The following is an 18,535-nucleotide window of genomic DNA, read 5'->3' on the forward strand; positions in this document are numbered from 1 at the left end:
CGGACGGAGAGAAAACAGAAAATATGCCCATATATCACAGGACCCATGCAACAACTTTAGCAAATGGTTTTTATTTTCCAATCAAGCCGTGGGTTTCTGTGTTCGATTAGATCAGACCGCACCGTGCTAGCTGCTAATGAATGTGTGTGTCACAGGCAGAGTACTTATCTCTGCTGATACACAGTAAACTCATCAGCATTAAGTTAAGATGAATTTATTGAAACGAAACCTATGAAAATTAAATGAAACAAATGAAGTGTGCGACTTGATTGCTGAGGTCTTCGATTTTGGAGGTCTTTGATTGCCATCTGCGTTGAGGCGAAGCTATATGTTGGGCTTCTGCCATTGCTCCCGGTCACAACACTACACACCGCATCGATTTGGGCACAGATTTAAGGCTATTTCAGCAGCCTCTGGACTGTATTTCAGTGCCTCTACTTTTTGCTTTTAGGTCAGGCGTGTGGTGCCCCTCAAGCTTTGTGCATTAAGCTGGGCCTGTGTGTGTGTGTGTGTGTGTGTGTGTGTGTGTGTGTGTGTGACTGTGTGTGTGTGTGTGTGTGTGTGTGTGTGTGTGTGTGTGTGTGTGTGTGTGTGTGTGTGTGTGTGTGTGTGTGTGTGTGTGTGTGTGTGTGTGTGTGTGTGTATACAAAAATATCAACCATTAGTTCAGGCCATTATACAACTGGGCTATACGTGTCAGCTCATTGTTTTTATATTTGGCAGCCTGGGCCATGTCCACAGGCTAGTGGTCAGAGGCTTGAGGATTATAGGGTTGTCCAAGTGTAAGGCAAAGCAGCTTGCAACATACTGTTCAATCTCCTCCATTATAGGCAGTCGGTCTATTTGGAGGAGAAGGTGCTTTTTGTACCCATGATTTACTTTCGGTGTTGGTAATATGACAGACTGAAGTGTGTGTGTGTTGCCTATATTCTGTACATTTAGGGCTTGTTTGGACTCAAGCACTGAGACACGTGATGTTTCGAGTGCGTAGTATATCAGAAGCAACTGAAAATATTTGTGCCCTTGTTAATGTATTTTATAAATGTGGACTCAAATAAAGAAATCGAAATGTGTGTGTGTGTGTGTGTGTGTGTGTGTGTGTGTGTGTGTGTGTGTGTGTGTGTGTGTGTGTGTGTGTGTGTGTGTGTGCTTGCTTGTGTCTGACATGAGGTCAACTGCAGCGTAACTCAGTCAGTGAGGTCAGCAGAGAGCTCAACTTGACAGTTGTGGCATATGCTCCTATCTGACAACCCTGTGTGTGTACACAGTACACAGCACTCATATACATACATACACACACACACACACAGCGCACACACACACACACAGCGCGCAGACAGACAGACAGACAGACAGACAGACACAAAAAAAACAAAAAGCACTCCAAAATATACACAGCGTCTGCCAGCTCTTATAGCCGGTTGAATGTCACGCAAAACAATAAATATTCTGTCTACGCACATGTTTTCCTTGACAGTGTCACCTCCGTGCCAAGCTGATGATGAAACATGCTCCCTAAGTGGATTCAGACATTCATCATTGTAGTAATGCTATGAGACACGACAAGGAGACTGACAAATGCACTGGTTAATCTGCACAGCGAGGATTACTATGCTGGCTCACAGCTACAGCAGGCAAAAAAACACTGCAAAAACAACAACAAGGCTCTCTAAACACTTTCAGGAAAAGGTTGCAGATGAAGAAATCAGCAATGTCAAATGACACGTTAAATAAAGAGCCAACTCACCACAATGCAGGTGTTTCACCCGCGGATGAGAGCCGTGCGCGCTTCGAAACAACCTAGCAGGCACGCTGGCTAGCCATTCCGTGAGGCTCGTTGTGTGGCGCACCCGCCATCCGAGTTACATGCCGATATGGTGGGAATCAGTTATAATTTTCATTTTCATGTAAAGGACCCCCAATTTAATACCGTATGTATTTGGTTGCAGACCCCATCTGAAAATATTTTGTGCCAGGAACCCACAACACACACAAGGTTTTTGTTAAAGATTATTTCAAGATTTTTGGAAAATAGCAGCAATGTACTATATAGCCTAGTAAGGTTACATTTAGATTTCAAATCAACTCAAATTGCTCAATTGCAAAATAGTGTTTCTTGCTGATGCTCTGTGTCTGATACAGTATATTATGTCAGACACAGAACATGATAAACTTGTTAAAACAGGGTTGCACTTATAATGATAATATTAATGGATTTTATTTATGACGCACTTTACATTCGCGGGAATCTCAAAGTGCTACAATGAGCAAGGGCATAAAATAAAAACAACCACTAAACATCTAAGAAACAGGAACAAAACATTTAAAACATGATGGCATAGCTAGAAAAATGATCACAAAATGTCAGTTACATCTTATTTCAAAGATACAGAGGGTCAAATCATCTTAGTAAACGAAGAAATTGACAGTGCTGTTATTTTCATGTTATTTAATAGCTCATCTTTCTGGGGACCGCCTGGAAACCCATTAAAACAGTTTCCGTGCCGGGAATGGTTTAATCCAGGTTACTGTCGCTGCGATATACGACATACCCGCCTTTTGTTTTATGTGTTTAATCCGCTGTATTGTAATAAATAAAAAGAAAATCCGTCTTCGTCGCGGAGATAGAGACTAGATGCTTTCGCTTTGATGACGAAACCGGAAATCGTCACATGCTGTGGGCTGCTAGGGCTTCTGGGAAATTGAGGCCAATGGAAATGCATGGGGTGCAACGCCTCATTGAGACGAGTCTTGTGTGCGTCTTCCGGGTGCACCAAGATGGTGGATGATACGCTCGGATCACAACAAACCGAGGGAGCTTTTTTCGCTGGATTTTCGCGGATTAAAAGCCAAAATAATTCAGCGTATGCTCTAAAGGTAATACAACAATCTCGGCAGTGAAGGGGGGTTGATTAAAATGCGGGTTAAGTGTGTAAAACAGTCAAACTGTTAAGGCCTCTAAGTTAACCTGTATGTGGCCATTTTTACACACTTTAGGGGTGCTTGCCCCTCATAGCTTTTAGTGTATGTTCACGTGTTTGTCCTACACAAACATTACATTCCCATTCACAATGAATGGAGAATTTTACGTCATAGTGTCTGAGCAAATAGGCATAGTGTCTATTTTACGTCATGATGATGTATGACGATAAGAGCGCCCCTCACTTCACACGGGTGTGATTTGTTTCTGTAGATATATACCAAACAAATGCCACAGACGTAATCATTTCTAAACAAAACAAAATAACCGTCTGTCGCAGTCTGTGGTTTCCCCTCCAGTGCAAGACAGGTGTTTTGCATTACTCCGCAGTTGGATGGAAACCCACTTATCCCCAATGCCCGCGCATTTATTCAATGGTCTTTGAACGCATTTCACGGGCCCCCAGGGTAATAGAATTTACTCAGTGCACAGCTGATAGAGTAAACATTCAATTCAAAGGAAATAAATAAATAAATAAAAGGCATACTTCTCATCCAATACCAAGGCTAAAGGGCCACGCAGAGAGAGAGAGAAGTAGAGCAATATCTCTGCTGAGGCATTGCTCACCACCTTGCTGAATTTTGTTTGTTTTTCCCCCGCTTGCTTTTTTTGCCGCAGCCCACAAATCTTGGCAGGTATGCATTGTTTTTTTGGGGAGTTTTTTCTTCGATTTTTCCACCTCACACCTACACCGCTCAGCTGTCACGGAGGAGGGATCATCATTCGTCATCTACAGTACACAACACCATGTATCTATGACCGGGCAAAAATGTGGACACATCCAATTCACTGTGTGCACACAGAATTCACTTCACCCACACAGAAAAGTAAAGGCATATATATAGGCAATATATGCACTTCTATTTAACAGAAGATATATGGAAGGCCATGTTTTGTGAAGACTACTTTTCTTTTTTCAGTACGGGTTGTGAAAAGCTAAACGGCGCAAATGCTGATAATGTTAAGGTTCTTCAAGCCAGTCGCTTGGTTTTGAAGCAGCCTTAAGGGTTTTTAATATCATCCAGCATTTTGGCAGACATGCCTTAGTGAGTTCAATGGTTTTACAGCAGCTGTAGATAGTCAATGAGCCCCATGAGGAGTACCATGCAGAGAGAAAAAGACACAAACACACACATGCACAGTACACTCCGGTCTCGTAAAGCCAGTCCTGCCCTCTGCTATCAGATACTCTGGAGAGCGCACGCACGCACGCGCACGCACGCACGCGCACACGCACACACAATCGCACGGGTGGCTGTAGATGAGCGAGTAAAGGGGCCGACCGAGGATCAAAAAGTTGTTGGTTCGACCCCTGGCTCGTCCTGTCTGTGTGCTCCCTGCGTGCTGTATGAATGGCATCCACTGTTCCTAATAGTTAGGATGGGTAAATGCAGACGCATTACTGGTATGTGCAAATGCAGTTGGCAAATACCCCAACAACAATGAAAGGGGACAGTATATTATATTTATTTTACACGCACGCATGTATGTACGTGCACACACACACACACACACACACACACAAATACAGACATACTCTAGGTGTGTGAAGAATGACAGAACCCTGATTCATGTTCAAGGGGTGAGAGGCCAGGGGTCCCTGGCTGTTTGTGAAGAGTACAGCAGCTGCTGTTACTCAGCGTGACTCCCAACAATATCTCCTTTCCTCCTGCATAGCTCCTTTCCTTCTGCACTATCTCCTTCTGCTCCGTCACGCCTCTCTCTATCTCTATCTCTCTCTCTCCGTCTCTCTTTCCCTCTCCCTCCCTCTGTCCACGTTTTGGAAAGAATTATTTTCGCTGTCTCACAGCGTCTTCAGGTGAAGCTTTGACTGCATATGCTACAATATGCAGGTGATATACTGTAGCAAGATATATCTCACCTAGAATTAAATCAAGTGTGAAATCAAAATGTGTTAACTTTAATCTCCCTCTCTGTCTCTCTCTCCCAGGTGTCTCTCTGATGCTCTTGGCTCCTGAGCCCTGAGGAGAAGTGAGCCAAGCTCCGCCCCCACTCATGGGACGCCGCATTACCCAGCATGCACTGCTGCTGCTGCAGTGCATGCTGGTCCTGCGGGCCGGAGTTGTGGCCAGCAGGAGAGGGCCGGTGCTGCTGCCCGAATCGCCCTGCCACAAGGCCGAGCACCCACTCATTCCACACTCAGGTGGGTTTTCTCACAGCACTCTCCCACACACACACACACACACACACACACACACACAGACAGACACACACACACACACACACACACACACACACACACACACACACACACACACACACACACACACAAACAAACACAGCACTGACAGCAGTATCCTTTCCAATAACCTCTTTATCGCAGAGTTTTTCTATTAACATCAAATGTGGAGGTTCTTTCATCTCTTGTCAACCTTTTGTCCTGTTTCCCATCGCACGCACAAATCTATTCTTAAACAACGGGCCCGTGGATATTGCAACCACTAATCTTCTTCTAACCCCTTATGCTGGGTGGTTACACTCATTTTCAGACTCAGTACGTCCCGCAATCGAGATTCATTGTTCCTCCTTCCCCTGCTCCACGTTGCTATTGAACAGCCAAACTGTAATGTAAAACTGCAAATCTTTGCCAACAGAAAACATCAATATAGCAATCAATGCAATTCTTTCTAGCCACCGCGAAGCAGCAAAGTGCTACTGAGCCCTTTCCAGGCCAATGGAGATCCCAGGCTAGGATAATCATATAGCCCTTTGCCTGAGGAGTAATTGACTGGAAGACGAAGGTCACTGCTCAGACATACAGTACACATGCACGCACGCACGCCACGTTCCTGCGCACGGATGCATGTGACGTGCGCACGTGAACACACACACACACACACACACTCTCTCTCCTTTCTCTCATTCTCCCTCTCTCTATTTCCGTGCACAGTCTTCATTAGCTCATGGATAGTTGGATAGTCTATTGAGCGTGAGGGGGACCAGGATGACTAACAGTCTGGCTAACGCCATATGCTCTCTCTTCTCTGTGGTTCACACCAGGGGACCACATCCAAGCCGCCAGGGTCAGATGTGGTCGATCTGTTTGCCTTCCATAAAGTGCCGGCATGGGCTATTAAGCCCCAGTGGCCCTAATGCCCTGGATGAAATATAAGGGCGTTAATAAAGCAAAGTGGTCGTTTCGGGTAATACGCACACGCGGTTCATGATCATTGTGCCGAGCTGGGAATGGGAAGAGAGCAGAACGTCATGACTTTCATCACGTTTTATGATACAGTACTGTATATCTGATTGAACTACCAGCTGTGCTGAAGCAATCATTTTCCAAATGAATCAAGTTACTCTCTACTCTAGGTGACCTCAGCAGAGAGACTGTTGAATCTACATTTGTAGGCTATCGGCGGTTAGCCAACAATAGAATAGGCTTCAAGTTCAGTGTCTTGCTCAAGGACAAGACTCTGATTACCATGTCAGACAACTGCTCTGTCTCCCTCCTGAGTCACTACCGCTCCAGGTGTCAGAGCTATGATACCCTGAGAAGAGAGTTCTGACAAAACCTTCACAAGAGTGATCATCATGGTATAATCCAAGAATGTACTTGGAAAATAAAGATAATGGGAGTAATGAGGCTGGGCGCAATAAAGATAATCAAACTACTTGAATCGCGTGAACTGCATTGCTCCAATCAATTCACGTTGTTCTTGCCAGCATCGGCGATGTGTAAGCTATCAGCGTTTATTACCAACTTTTACACTGGGGTCCCCGTTTTGGGCATTATAGGCCAATATTTTTTAGTTTTTGTATTTTTTGGCTCATGCCGGGTTTGGGCTTTACCTTATACATTTAGAATACTGTAGGAACGATTATGTCACAAGCCTTGGACACAGTAATGGTGTCATACTCTATATCAGTGGTCCGGGGACCCCCAGGGGTACTTGAGGGAGTTCCAGAGGGGACCCAGCTAAATGATAATTTGGAACCAAATGGACCCTTATGGGTCTGTAACTCTGAGAGCGTACAAATGGAACCAAATGGACCCTAACGGGTCCATTTGGTTCCATTTGTACGCTCTCAGAGTTAAATTAGCATTGATTTTACGATATAAATTGGGGGTCCCAGAGATAGAAATGCTATTCAATGGGGGTCCGTAGTCTAATGCATGTCAAACTGGGGGTCCTTGAAATTAAACGGGTTGAGAATCACTGCTAGAGCCGTAAAAATCTTCTCTTATTGGGGTCCCTGGCATATCTTTTCAAATGGGGGTACGCAGGCTATTTAATATCATTTTGGGGGTCCTTGACATGAAGAAGTTTGGGAACCACTGCTCTATACAGTATGACACTCTGTATATGTATAGTGCAGCTGACGTCAGTAGCCTGTGTGCATGCACTGTGCAGCGAAGCCAGCAGCAGTCTCATTACAGGCAGACAGCCTTCAAGATGAACAGTGTCCAAATAATAACAGGCATCTGTCTTTCTGGAATGTTCTCCACTGCAGCGTGGTTTCCTAGATGTCTCTTGCTCTTAAATAGCGGTTTTAGATACAAACTAACTAACAAAGCCTTTAGTTTAAACATTTTAAATGAAACTTACCAGGAGTTTATAGCCTACAAATCGATCGTTACTCTTAATGTGCTGCTTGTTTTGATGTTAATATTATAGATTTCTTGGCGGCCAGCAATATTGGATATGATAAATTATGTTGGATGAATCCAACAGGAAGAAGTCAATGTCAATATTGAGGCTTTTGATGTCTTTTGAGTAAATGCAGTCGTGCACATCAAAGCAGTGTGCATTCATCCCACATCAGAATTAAACTTGTATAAGTAATCAATCCTGATGCTCTACCACAACTGGAACTTTTACCACAGAAGCTGAGCTGAAGATAATATTATAAATGGGATGTGATTTGGGGAGGAGGAAGATAAAGATTAAGACGTGAGGTGGATTGTGCAGTTCCGGTAGGGAATGAGGCATTACACCAGGTGAAGGAGTTCAAGTATATCTCTGGGTCTTGTTTACGAGTGAGGAGGGGATCAGCCGGAGAATCGGAGCGGCAGGGGCGGTATTGCAGTCGCTGTGCCGCACTGTTGTGACGAAAAGAGAGTTGAGCCAGAAGGCAAAGCTCTCTGTCTACCGAGCAATCTTCGTTCCTACTCTCACCTATCGTCATGAAGCGTGGGTCATGACAAGCGGCCGAAATTTGTTTTCTTCGACGGGTGGCTGGCCTCTCCCTTAGAGATAGGGTGAGAAGTTCCATCACACGAGAGAGACTTCCAGGCTTCTTCGCCTGGAAAGGAGGCCAGCTTAGGTGGTTCGGGCATCTGGTTAGGACGCCTCTCGGGCGTCTCAATTCAATTCAATTCAAGTAGAAAGCAACAATACAATCAAAATAAAACTTATTTGAGAGTCTTCAATAGATCAACTTCTATGTACCAAGATCACTCGATGCTGGTTTAGTGCAGGACTATACACAATGATTAGTTTTTAGGGTGGTTGTGTTCCATTTGATGTCCTTCTCCTATCACAGCAACTCACGAATCGTGCTGCTGTGTTTGCACATTGTCGTACTTCGCCCAGCACTGCAGATATGGGAGTTTTTTTGTTTTCAAAATCTCTGTGTATAGTTGTAATCTGTGGGAAGTATGTGTCTCTGATGTCTTGGTACAATGGACAGATGTAGCTCGGTTTCCACTTCATTTTGTGTGCAGTGGGTGCATAGTCTGTCTTCTCTCGGGATACAGGTCTGCCTATGACAGCCTTTCTCAATCGCAAGACTGTGCTCACTGAGTCTGATTTTTCTTTGTTTTGGGTCGGTGCTCAGGTATTCTGCCACAGTGTATTATCTGTTTAAGACCAGATAGCATTCTAGTTTACTCTGCTTTTGTGTTGCTTCTTTCCAATGTGTCAGATAGTTTTCCTTTTGCTGTTTTATAATTTGGTTTAGTCCAATGGGTTTTCTAAGTCGTGACTCTGTGGCATCTCTCTAGAGTTTCGCTGTGTGTGTGAGTGCCTTGTTATGGAGTGCATCTGGGTCAGTTTGTTTTAGGTGGTTGTAGAACTTAAGTGCTATCTTTTTGATTATTATTATGAGTGGGTATCGTCCTAATTCTGCCCTGCATGCATTATTTGGTGTTGTTCGCTGGGTACGGAGAATGGATTTGCAGAATTCTGTGTGTAGGGTCTCGGTTTGGTTTTTATCCCATTTTTCAAGGTCATGGTTTGCTAATGGTCCCCAGATCTCGCAACCATAGAGGGAAATTGGTTCTATCACAGAGTCCAGTATTTTAAGCCAGGTTTTAATTGGGATGTCTTTTTTGTGTTTCCTTTGATGGCATAGAATGCCCTTCTTGCCTTGTCTCTCAGGTCCTTTACAGCTTGGTTGTAGTTCCCTGTGCTGCTGATGTTTAGGCTGAGGTAGGTATAGTTTTTTGTTTGTTCTAGTGGGATTGTATTTAGGAAAAATTTATGGTTTTGGCGGCTGGATCTTAGTCTTAGTCTTAGTTCACTGTCAGGGCCCATGTCTGGGGGAATTTGTGTAGGAGATCAAGTTGCTGCTTGGTTGGAGACAGCTGGATCATCTGAGAAAAGTAAGCATTTGATTTCTGTGTTTGCCAAGAGGATGCCTGGAGCTGTAGACTGTTCTAACATTTTTGCCAATTTGTTGATATATGTTGAAGAGTGTTGGACTCAGGCTATCTAACTCCTCGGCTTTGGGGGAAGAAATCTGTATGCTTTTCACCTACTTTTACTGCGCATTTGTTGTTAGTGTACATTGATTTTATGATGTCATAGGTTTTCCCCCCAATGCCACTTTCCAACAGTTTGTACATCAGACCCTCGTGCCAAATTGAATCAAATGCTTTTTTGAAGTCGGGGAGGAGACCCCGGGGCAGACCAAGGCGCAGTTGGAGGAAACACATCGACTCACTGACCTTGGAACGTCCCGGGATCCCCCAGGAGGAAGTCACTAATGTTGCTCTGGAGAGGGACGTCTGGAACACTCTGGTGGAGCTGACTACGGATAAGCGGTTGAAGATGGATGGATGGATGGATGGATGGATGGATGTGAGGTCTACATTTCTGAAACAGATGTGATTTTCAGGACTAGACTGGAGTGTGAAGGTCATTCCATTACGGGTCGTCAGGAGAACCCTGAAGGCTGAGCAGAGTGCTGACCAGGGTGCCACAGGGCAGCGAAGCGCTAAGTGGCTGGCAGCAGTATGAGAGCACATACTGTAGCGTTCTCCTAATGCATAGAGCCCAGCCATGGCCCGGGGGCATTGTGACAGGGGAGCTGCCTCAGCGGGACTTTCAGTTTGTCCAAAATATGACACATGGGCAATTTTAGGCAATGTACATACCGTAGATGGTGAATTTCATCACACAGGTGTGAAATAAAATAATAATTATAAAATAAACATTTCTAGACAGCTTAATATGTTGTCAGTAGGAAGGTGCAATGATGATGCAATAGGTGAGGAGCAAATAGCAGAGGGCCTGCCCTGCAGTCCAGTGAATCAGAAGTAAATACCTTTAAGTTATTAAAACCACAAGAGAGGCACCTGGGGGCCATCATAGCAGCCAGAAAGATTGTTCTGTGTGTTATTGCCTTGGCTATACTTTTAACATCGCACTTTTTACTACCTTGAAGCACTATTTTATGGCTATACTTTGGGTTCTATAATGTGCAAGTCACCTCCCCTGCTAAAGAGATAGCCCTCATTTTAATTGTGTCTCAGTGTTGTCCATGAATCTTCCCTTTTAACGGTTGTATTTTACCTTGTTTTTTAATAGACTTCCTGTCATGGCCTGATGGTTGTCTTGTAGCGCTTTGGAAAACCTTGCATTGTTAGGCTGTGCAGAACACAAAGCCATTTCAAAAGCTCATCAAATTATAGCCTTTGCTTTCAAGCAATGAACACGGAAAGCTATGAGTCATTACAGAATATGAACCCATGCAAACAAACTGTATGCGTGAGAGAGAGAGAGGGAGGTAGAGACAGAGAGAGGGAAGGAAGGAGGGGGAGAGAGAGAGAAAGAGAGAGCGAGATAAAGAGAGAGAGGGAGAGAGAGAAACGGAGACAGAGAGAGGGACGGAGGGAGAGGGAGAAAGAGAGAGACACAGACAGACAGACACAGACAGACAGACAGGTTTGGCCCTGTCCTTAAACCAATTATAACACTCCTTTGTGAGTCATCCGTCTCCACATACTCCAGTGTAATCCCTGGGTGTCTGGAATGCACTAGACTGGCTGCATATGCTCCTCAGCTGGGCTGGGAGCACTACAAACAGATAAATGTATTTGTAGGCAAGCTGCACTCTGCCGCCCTGGCAAACCCAAACGTCAGTTGGACATTCATCTAGAGCTTCACTGTCATCTTTGAAGCAGAACTTGGTCCAAGAACTGTAAGCTGCCCGAAGCTCAGTCCAAGGTCTCTTTGGTGCTCGGCAGTTGGCATCTCTTCTGCACAGAAGGTTGGAACACAGAATCGATTAGATTCTTTAGTTCAAGGTTCGGGGTTACTGGGAGGACATATACAGAATTAGAATGAGAAAATAGATATGGGAATATGCTAATTATTATCTGCTGGAATATGTGGAGCAGTCACAACCCATACCTTTTTATTTGTCGTTAGCCAAATAAAATAAAGTTTATTATATTGTGGCCACGAGCTGTGCGAACTTTATTTTCAACAGTTTATCTCCCGTGGTCAGCACCTCCCCACTATTGGTGTGTGCTCCATGTTACAGAGTACTTTACTGCAGGACAAAAGTTAAATAAAAAGATGAATTGAATAATTTATGTGAGTGTAACCTTTCTCTACCCTTGAAACTGCACTTCCACTGTCTGTGCTCCAGTGAGAGACTATTGCTCTCTCTGTGGGTGATTGTGGGTTGAGTGTGGAAGGGTGTGCCTTTGCATGGGCTTGACCCTACTGGGGATGGTTTCTCTGACTTGGCACAACACTTCTGAAACCGCCACACTTCATGTGGCGGTTTCAGAAATGGCATGGTTTCACAAAGAAAGCATATACTGTACAGTTTAGCACAGCCATTGAGATGTTTTACCTTTAACCTCCACTCACGCTCCATGATTCCACAAAGGTCTTAATATAGCTCTAGGAACATTCCAAAAGGGGTATACATCCCCTACAACAGGCTTATATTCTTCTTGAGCCTTAATGTCCAATACCTGGTGCCATGTTCATGCACGTTATGTCTAACCTCCATACTGGATGGATATGCTGATATGTAGATACTGTATCTTTTGTTGGACTTTCTTATGTTTTGGCACAAGCCATTTACGTAGTTACCCGGGTTTGAATCTGACCCTGTCATGTTTTACATCGATATCCTTACTCTCTGCCCTTACTTTCTTGTCTCTCTACAACCTATCTGAAATGAAGCGTGAAAATGCCCAAAGAAAAGGGGCTATAAAAACACTTAATACCCACGTCTACCACAAAAAGTTCTTTGGCTCAAGTACTGACTAAGCATTTTGCTGTTATTGCAGCTCAAAGCCCCAGAGATAAATTAATAAAGTGCTGTATTTAACAAGTGTTTTGTGGGAGGTGCAGGTTTTAAAGGTTTTTTTAGAGGCTGTAAACTGTGTGTAAACAATGTCTTCACAAGCCAGAGCCTGATAAAGGGTCTTGTCTCTGAGGAGAGAACCCGGCTTTTTTCTTTTTAACATCCATGCGACCAAACTCAGCTTTTATCATTCCTGACCAGCTAACACATCACTGGAGAGAGGAGAGCAAATGCAGTTCCGAATTATGTTATAGCCAGGCAGCAACTTGGATCCGGTTTTGAAAGCCAATGAGGAAGTCATTAAACGCTGAAGGTGTCGCTATATCCTGCTGTAAAAAAAAGAAAAAGAAAAGGACACTCGAATCAAGTGACTGGTTATTTGCCGGACTTTTCATTTTGTATTATTGCTGTAGTAAACATAAATACTAGTTTAATATCTTCTTTCAATTTCCATGATATCCGTTTTTTGATATGGATTGTCCTATTCATTTTTAAATTGATGATAAAGTAGGGTATGCTTCTAGGGCTTCTAGCCTTCTACTGGTTCTATTGAGACCCGCCAATAGCATTTGTTTTCTGTTGCTATTCGGGACTGGATAAGCCCAAGATGGTAGATTTGTAGTGGCTTCAAAACAGGTCTGTAGAAATCAATAGATGACATTGCCGTTACATTTCCTTACAGTCTATGGCTATAGCATGCCATTTAATTGATCTTTTGGGGTTGTTTTTTTATCGTATTTATTTTTCCTGGCTACTCTCATGGATTCCAAAACATTGGCTGCATTCTATTCATGTCCAAGGTCAGCTATGTTGTAGTCATGACTCATATCATATTTTAATTTCCAGCCCATACTGCAGATGGACTGGGGATGCAGCCCTGCCCATACTGCAGATGGACTGGGGATGCAGCCCTGCCCATACTTTGTGATTTGTATGTCTTTCATTTGTCCCTGCAATAAAAGTCCCGCATGGTGTTTTCCCTAGCCACACATTTTTAGCAGCCTGAAGAGGTTTGGTCATCTCGTTAAACGGTTGTCCCCTTCGCCTCCCACCTCATCTCCCAAATGACTTTGCTCCATAAGTGTACGTTACATATTTTACAGTGCAGTTATTTGTGTCTCCACAGTGGTTTGTTCACTCGCCGCCTCAGGGCCATGGCACACAACTTGAGTCTTATCTTTTTATTTTTTTCTTCTAAAATTTGCTTGTTCTGTTCTGGTTAGGAGAAACCTTCAAGTGCGTATCCGTCTACATGTCCGTGGTCACTAAACTGAATGTTGCCTTATTTTACAGCTTGCCGTTAAATTGAGCAGGTGCTTGTTTACCCACTGCTTTAGCCAAATCATTTCCTTCAAATCAGCTTCACCAAATAGTCACCATTCTTTTTGTGGCCATTACAAAGTAAAATCTGGAGTGCTAGTGTAAAAAATGACCCGTAATACACTCTGAAGGTTAAAGGACCACTCTGTTTTTTCGGTGTACCACAATGGCGCAATTACAGTCAATTGGCTGTTCATGTGTGTGTTCGTTCCCTGCCACCCCTATACACTCCACCAGTCACAGAAGAACCATTCACGCTGCAGAATTGGTTCCATATGGTGCCATTGTTGTAGGACGTGCAGGGCTGTACCTCAGCAACTTTAAGGACTCACAAATTGGAGACTGGCGTGGGGCTCTGAAGCCTCTTGTAAATATTTATACAGCCTGTCATTCTGTCTTTGTGTCAACCGCCCCATGTCAGAACACTGAATAACAAATGGATCTGGAGTGGTGGAGCCTGAAGACCGCAGCAGTGTTTTTGAAAGGGAGAAGATGGGATTGGGGTGCAGGGGATAATATGGGTTTGAAGGGAAGAGTGTGTGTGGGGGGGCTGGAGCTTGTATGTCGGTATGTGTCTGGCTCTGTGCCCTGACTCTGCTCTGTGAGTTGTCCTCCAAATCCATGGTTGTGTATCTATTAGTGTGGGTGTCTCATGTCTCATGCTCCACTGATCCGCTGTTTCCCTTTTCAGTGGGGTTAAAGATTGGGTCAGTGTGAAACGTTGTTGCATTAACATAACTCATTGGGGAACTCCTAAAATTAGCTATCACCACACCCCCTAAGTCAGCATCTTCGCAACTAACTATAGAAATGCAATTGATTAATCTCTGTGACTTTCACGACCCAACCCCCCCCCCCCCCCCCTTCTTGCCTTCTCATGCTACGAGCTGCAAAAGCCCTTGGGTTCGACTTAGCTATAGTCCTCATTAAAGCCATGCTGCATCGAGAGCCTTGGAGGAGGCCATCTGTGAACTGCCTGCTTATGAATGCTTAAGAATGGGCCTTGGCCTCGTCATAAAAAGCCATAAATCCTGTGGGTGCTGTTGTGTTCTATTAGAACCCTTTGCACCATCCACCCGCCCTGACAAACACACGCACGCGCGCGTGCACGACACACGCGCGCACGCACGCACGCACGCACGCACGCACGCACGCACGCACGCACGCACGCACGCACGCACTCACGCACGCACGCAAGCAAGCAACCACGCACGCACACACACACACACACACACACACACACACACACACACACACACACACACACACACACACACACACACACACACACACACACACACACAGCTACAAGCAAGCCTCCCCTGGTGATTCAGGGAGATTTATGGGGAGAGGCTGGGTTCATCAAGCGCCGTCTCCCCCCGGGGGGTTGTCACGACCGCATTTGTATGCTGGGGATTCTCTTTATGGCTTGAAAAACGAGCCCAGCTCAGGCGCTGGAGAGGCACATCCAAAACTTTGCTTTCCATCCAGAGCGGCCATTAAGCAAAATTACATTTCTGGGTGAAGTTCGCAGCACTCTCCCAAATAATATTTATTTCACAAAGGCTAATGAAAATGTATTAGCCTTGGGAACTTTGAAGTTGGATAACTTGTACTCCTGAACTCGATGAGCGTTGAGGGACAAAGAGAGAAAGATAAAGGGAGAGAAAAACCTATTTGTAGAAAACGTGATGTTGTCCTGCAGCCAATGATGTTGCCGCATTGTGCCTGCAGATGTTGTTGTTTCCAAAGATGAGAGCCGGAGAACGTGTATGGTCTTTGGGAGCAACTTTGCCACTTTAACAAGGATTTCACTTTCCAAACCCCCGCCAGTGAAACCCACATTAAATTTTGTCGGTGAAACACATGTTTTTGCCTTTGAGCCGGCAAGGGCAGAGTGAGGTTTCATTTGAAATGCTGCCTGACAGGTGTGTCTGGAAAAGAAGATAAAGCGTGGCAAAGGAATATACTCTGCTGTCCTTTTTTCTTCTCCACCTCTGCTCATGATTGAAAGGTTCCTGTCAAAGTAAAAAATAAAATCCCCCGAAGAGACTGGTCTCAAAAGATTTCACAAACATCTGGCATATCTGTGATGCCTTCTAAATCTCACTGCTCGACATTACCGTAAACCTTTGCAAGGTTACGTGGACTTTCTTGGACTTCTTCCACCTTTCACCTATTGTCACACGTTGGCTGTGGACATGTGATGGTTTACCAATGCAAGGGGTATAATGTCCAACACATGCTGACCATAAAAAGAGGGGGGTTGGGAGTGAAAATGTATCGGTTTCCCAGAGCAGTGATACATTATTGTGACTAGGGACCAGGTATGTGCTGAGTGATGGCGAACATACGTCGCCATCGCAACTCCTTGACCACCCTCGGCGACCATATCAGGTAACCAGGCTGGAGACAAGCCGCCCTCCTCGCTCGGCAACTGCCCAGGGCCTTTGATTCTATTGGTCAGGGGTTAATGGGTTGGGCGCCGTGACGATATGCATGTTAGGGGTAAAATGTCTATTTCTGTCTGGGATGTTTTTCTCTCCTACATATATCGTTCTTACCCGGTCCAATCCTGTCTCTGTCATTTTATCTCTCTCCCATCTATCTTCCTCTCTAACTTATAAATGTTTCTGTCTCACTCTTCTTCCCTCACTCTCTCCCTCCCTGTGTATGTACTTGCTTGCATTTGAGAGACAAGGTCAAGTGTGAAATGGAAAATGTCCGAATCTCATCACTATCATAGACATTTATTAGGTACACTGCACGCATGCATGCACGACGTAGACTGTAGACATGAGCTCCAGTAGCAAAATAAGGAAATGGTCTGGAAGGTCTCTAGTTGAGAAGGCCATTGTTCTGCTGCGCATTTCAGCCAAACTTTTAACCTCTCAAGAAACCATTAGACGCAGTGTTTATGTGAGAGAACAATCAATGTAAGCTACCAGCCAATGTATGATTTGGTCTGAACCCAGGACCTCATGACCCATGGATCCTTCATTTATTCTTGTCAGATGAAATGTTTAGGTGTCTGAAAAACAGAATTGTGTACAGTACTCACACTATAAAGTATGAATTAGAAAACAAAACAGGCAAACAAAAAATCCAAGTAAAGTCAATACAAGTTTTTTTTTTCTTCTCTCCATTGGTTTATAAATAAATAAGTTATTGATTTGGCTAGCCAGAGCTTCTCAGATTGTGGAGGCATTTTAGACTTAAAAAAAACAGATGGTCTTGCCTACGTTCTTGCACTGAACCCTGGCTGGAAGGAGATTAGAAATGATATTATGCTGTAGACAGCAGCCAAACTGAGCAAGCCTTTAGAATAACAAGTGCAATCTTAAAAACTTTGCCTCTGCCATTATATCTCCATGGATTTTACAATCACAATAACACATTTATTCTACATTTAAATAATGGGGAATAAAGTGTTTGGTGGTGTATGGAAACCTTTACATTTAAATATAAAGCAAACACTTTTGCACTGTTAAGGCTGTTTCAGATGGGGAGCGAGTGACGCGCCTTAGTAATTCATTTTCTTTTTTTATATATATTTTTATCCCACGATTTTGTAACCCATTTTTCACCCCTGTGTCAACCATCTAATGTGATCCTGGGCTCTACACACCCTCCACCAACCTAGTCCCCATATATGGGGGACAAGGGGAGAGCAACGGACTTGAACTCATGCTTCCTTCATGCCTGAGTGTCCAAGTTGCTCCTTTACACCTGACAGGGGGGAGTTTCCCTGGTTGGACATAGCGCGTGGAAGGAACACGTTATTCCAACCAGTTCCTTTCCCCTCCATCAGGCGCCCCGGCTGGCCAGGGGGAGGCAGTTTAGTGACCAGGATTACTGCATGTTTTTTGTGAGGGTACCTACCCTAGGGGACACGGGGAGAACATGCAAACTCCACACAGAAAGGCCCTTTCGCCAACCCCGCCTTCGGGCATGGGCACTGATGACGTGGAGGAGGAAACACGCCGCCAGCACCCACAGCGTCCCGAGCGGGAATCGAACCCAGGACCTTCTAGCTGTAATTCATTTTCAATGGGAGGCGGGTGATTATTTGGGACGTGCAGAGAAGTTGAGGGGCAGAGAGGCACACCGCGGGTGCATGAGACCATGAAACGCCTCAAACTGCCTTTACAGTAGGCCCAAATGTCATGGTGATCTGACAACTCCCTTCAACATTTAAAGGAGAATTTCCGATTAACCGTTTTCTTGCCTTAATCTGATGTTATTATATCCAATGACGAGTGGTACACGTGAAATATTACATAACATCCAGAGCCCAGCGCAGCTCCGACCGCGCACACTGGGTCTTAGGCTAAATCGCTTATTGTTATCGCTCGGAATTTAGTATTTGTTCTACAGATCTGTCTTTCATAAGGACCAAACCAAATGCAGTGCAGATGTTGTTTTTATTTATTTATTCACTAAGTTTTATATATTTTATTTCATTTTAAGACGGGAAAGAAACAGGAAATTCTCTGCCAGCTAAGTGGCTTGCCTCCTTACCTCGGGGTCCGTAGCTTTTCCGACCAGTCATTGGTCTGACATGCGGAAAACGACCGGATTAAGGTTGGCGAACATGCGTTAAGGTTGGCGAAAATGCGCTGCTCCGTGCTTGCGGTTATGGTTAGGTTAGGGTTTGAGGTAGGTTGTCGGACCAATGACTGGTCGGAATTTAGTACTGCACTCACACCAACCACCATTAAA

General features: G+C 44.5%; 1 protein-coding gene across 2 annotated transcripts in view; it reads left to right on the forward strand.

Annotated features, from left to right (window-relative positions):
- The window catches only part of sema5a (sema domain, seven thrombospondin repeats (type 1 and type 1-like), transmembrane domain (TM) and short cytoplasmic domain, (semaphorin) 5A), a 187,480-nt gene that overhangs the window by 37,549 nt on the left and 131,396 nt on the right, over positions 1–18,535 (forward strand). For both annotated transcript variants that reach the window (XM_083778497.1, XM_083778496.1), the window contains exon 2: positions 4,932–5,144. In XM_083778497.1, the coding sequence (XP_083634623.1) occupies positions 4,997–5,144 (148 nt within the window). In that variant the 5' untranslated portion in view covers positions 4,932–4,996. The remainder of the gene's footprint in view (positions 1–4,931; positions 5,145–18,535) is intronic.

This window comes from Protomyctophum parallelum (genome assembly GCF_964188405.1).
Source record: "Protomyctophum parallelum genome assembly, chromosome: 12".
NCBI classification, from domain to species: Eukaryota; Metazoa; Chordata; class Actinopteri; order Myctophiformes; family Myctophidae; genus Protomyctophum; species Protomyctophum parallelum.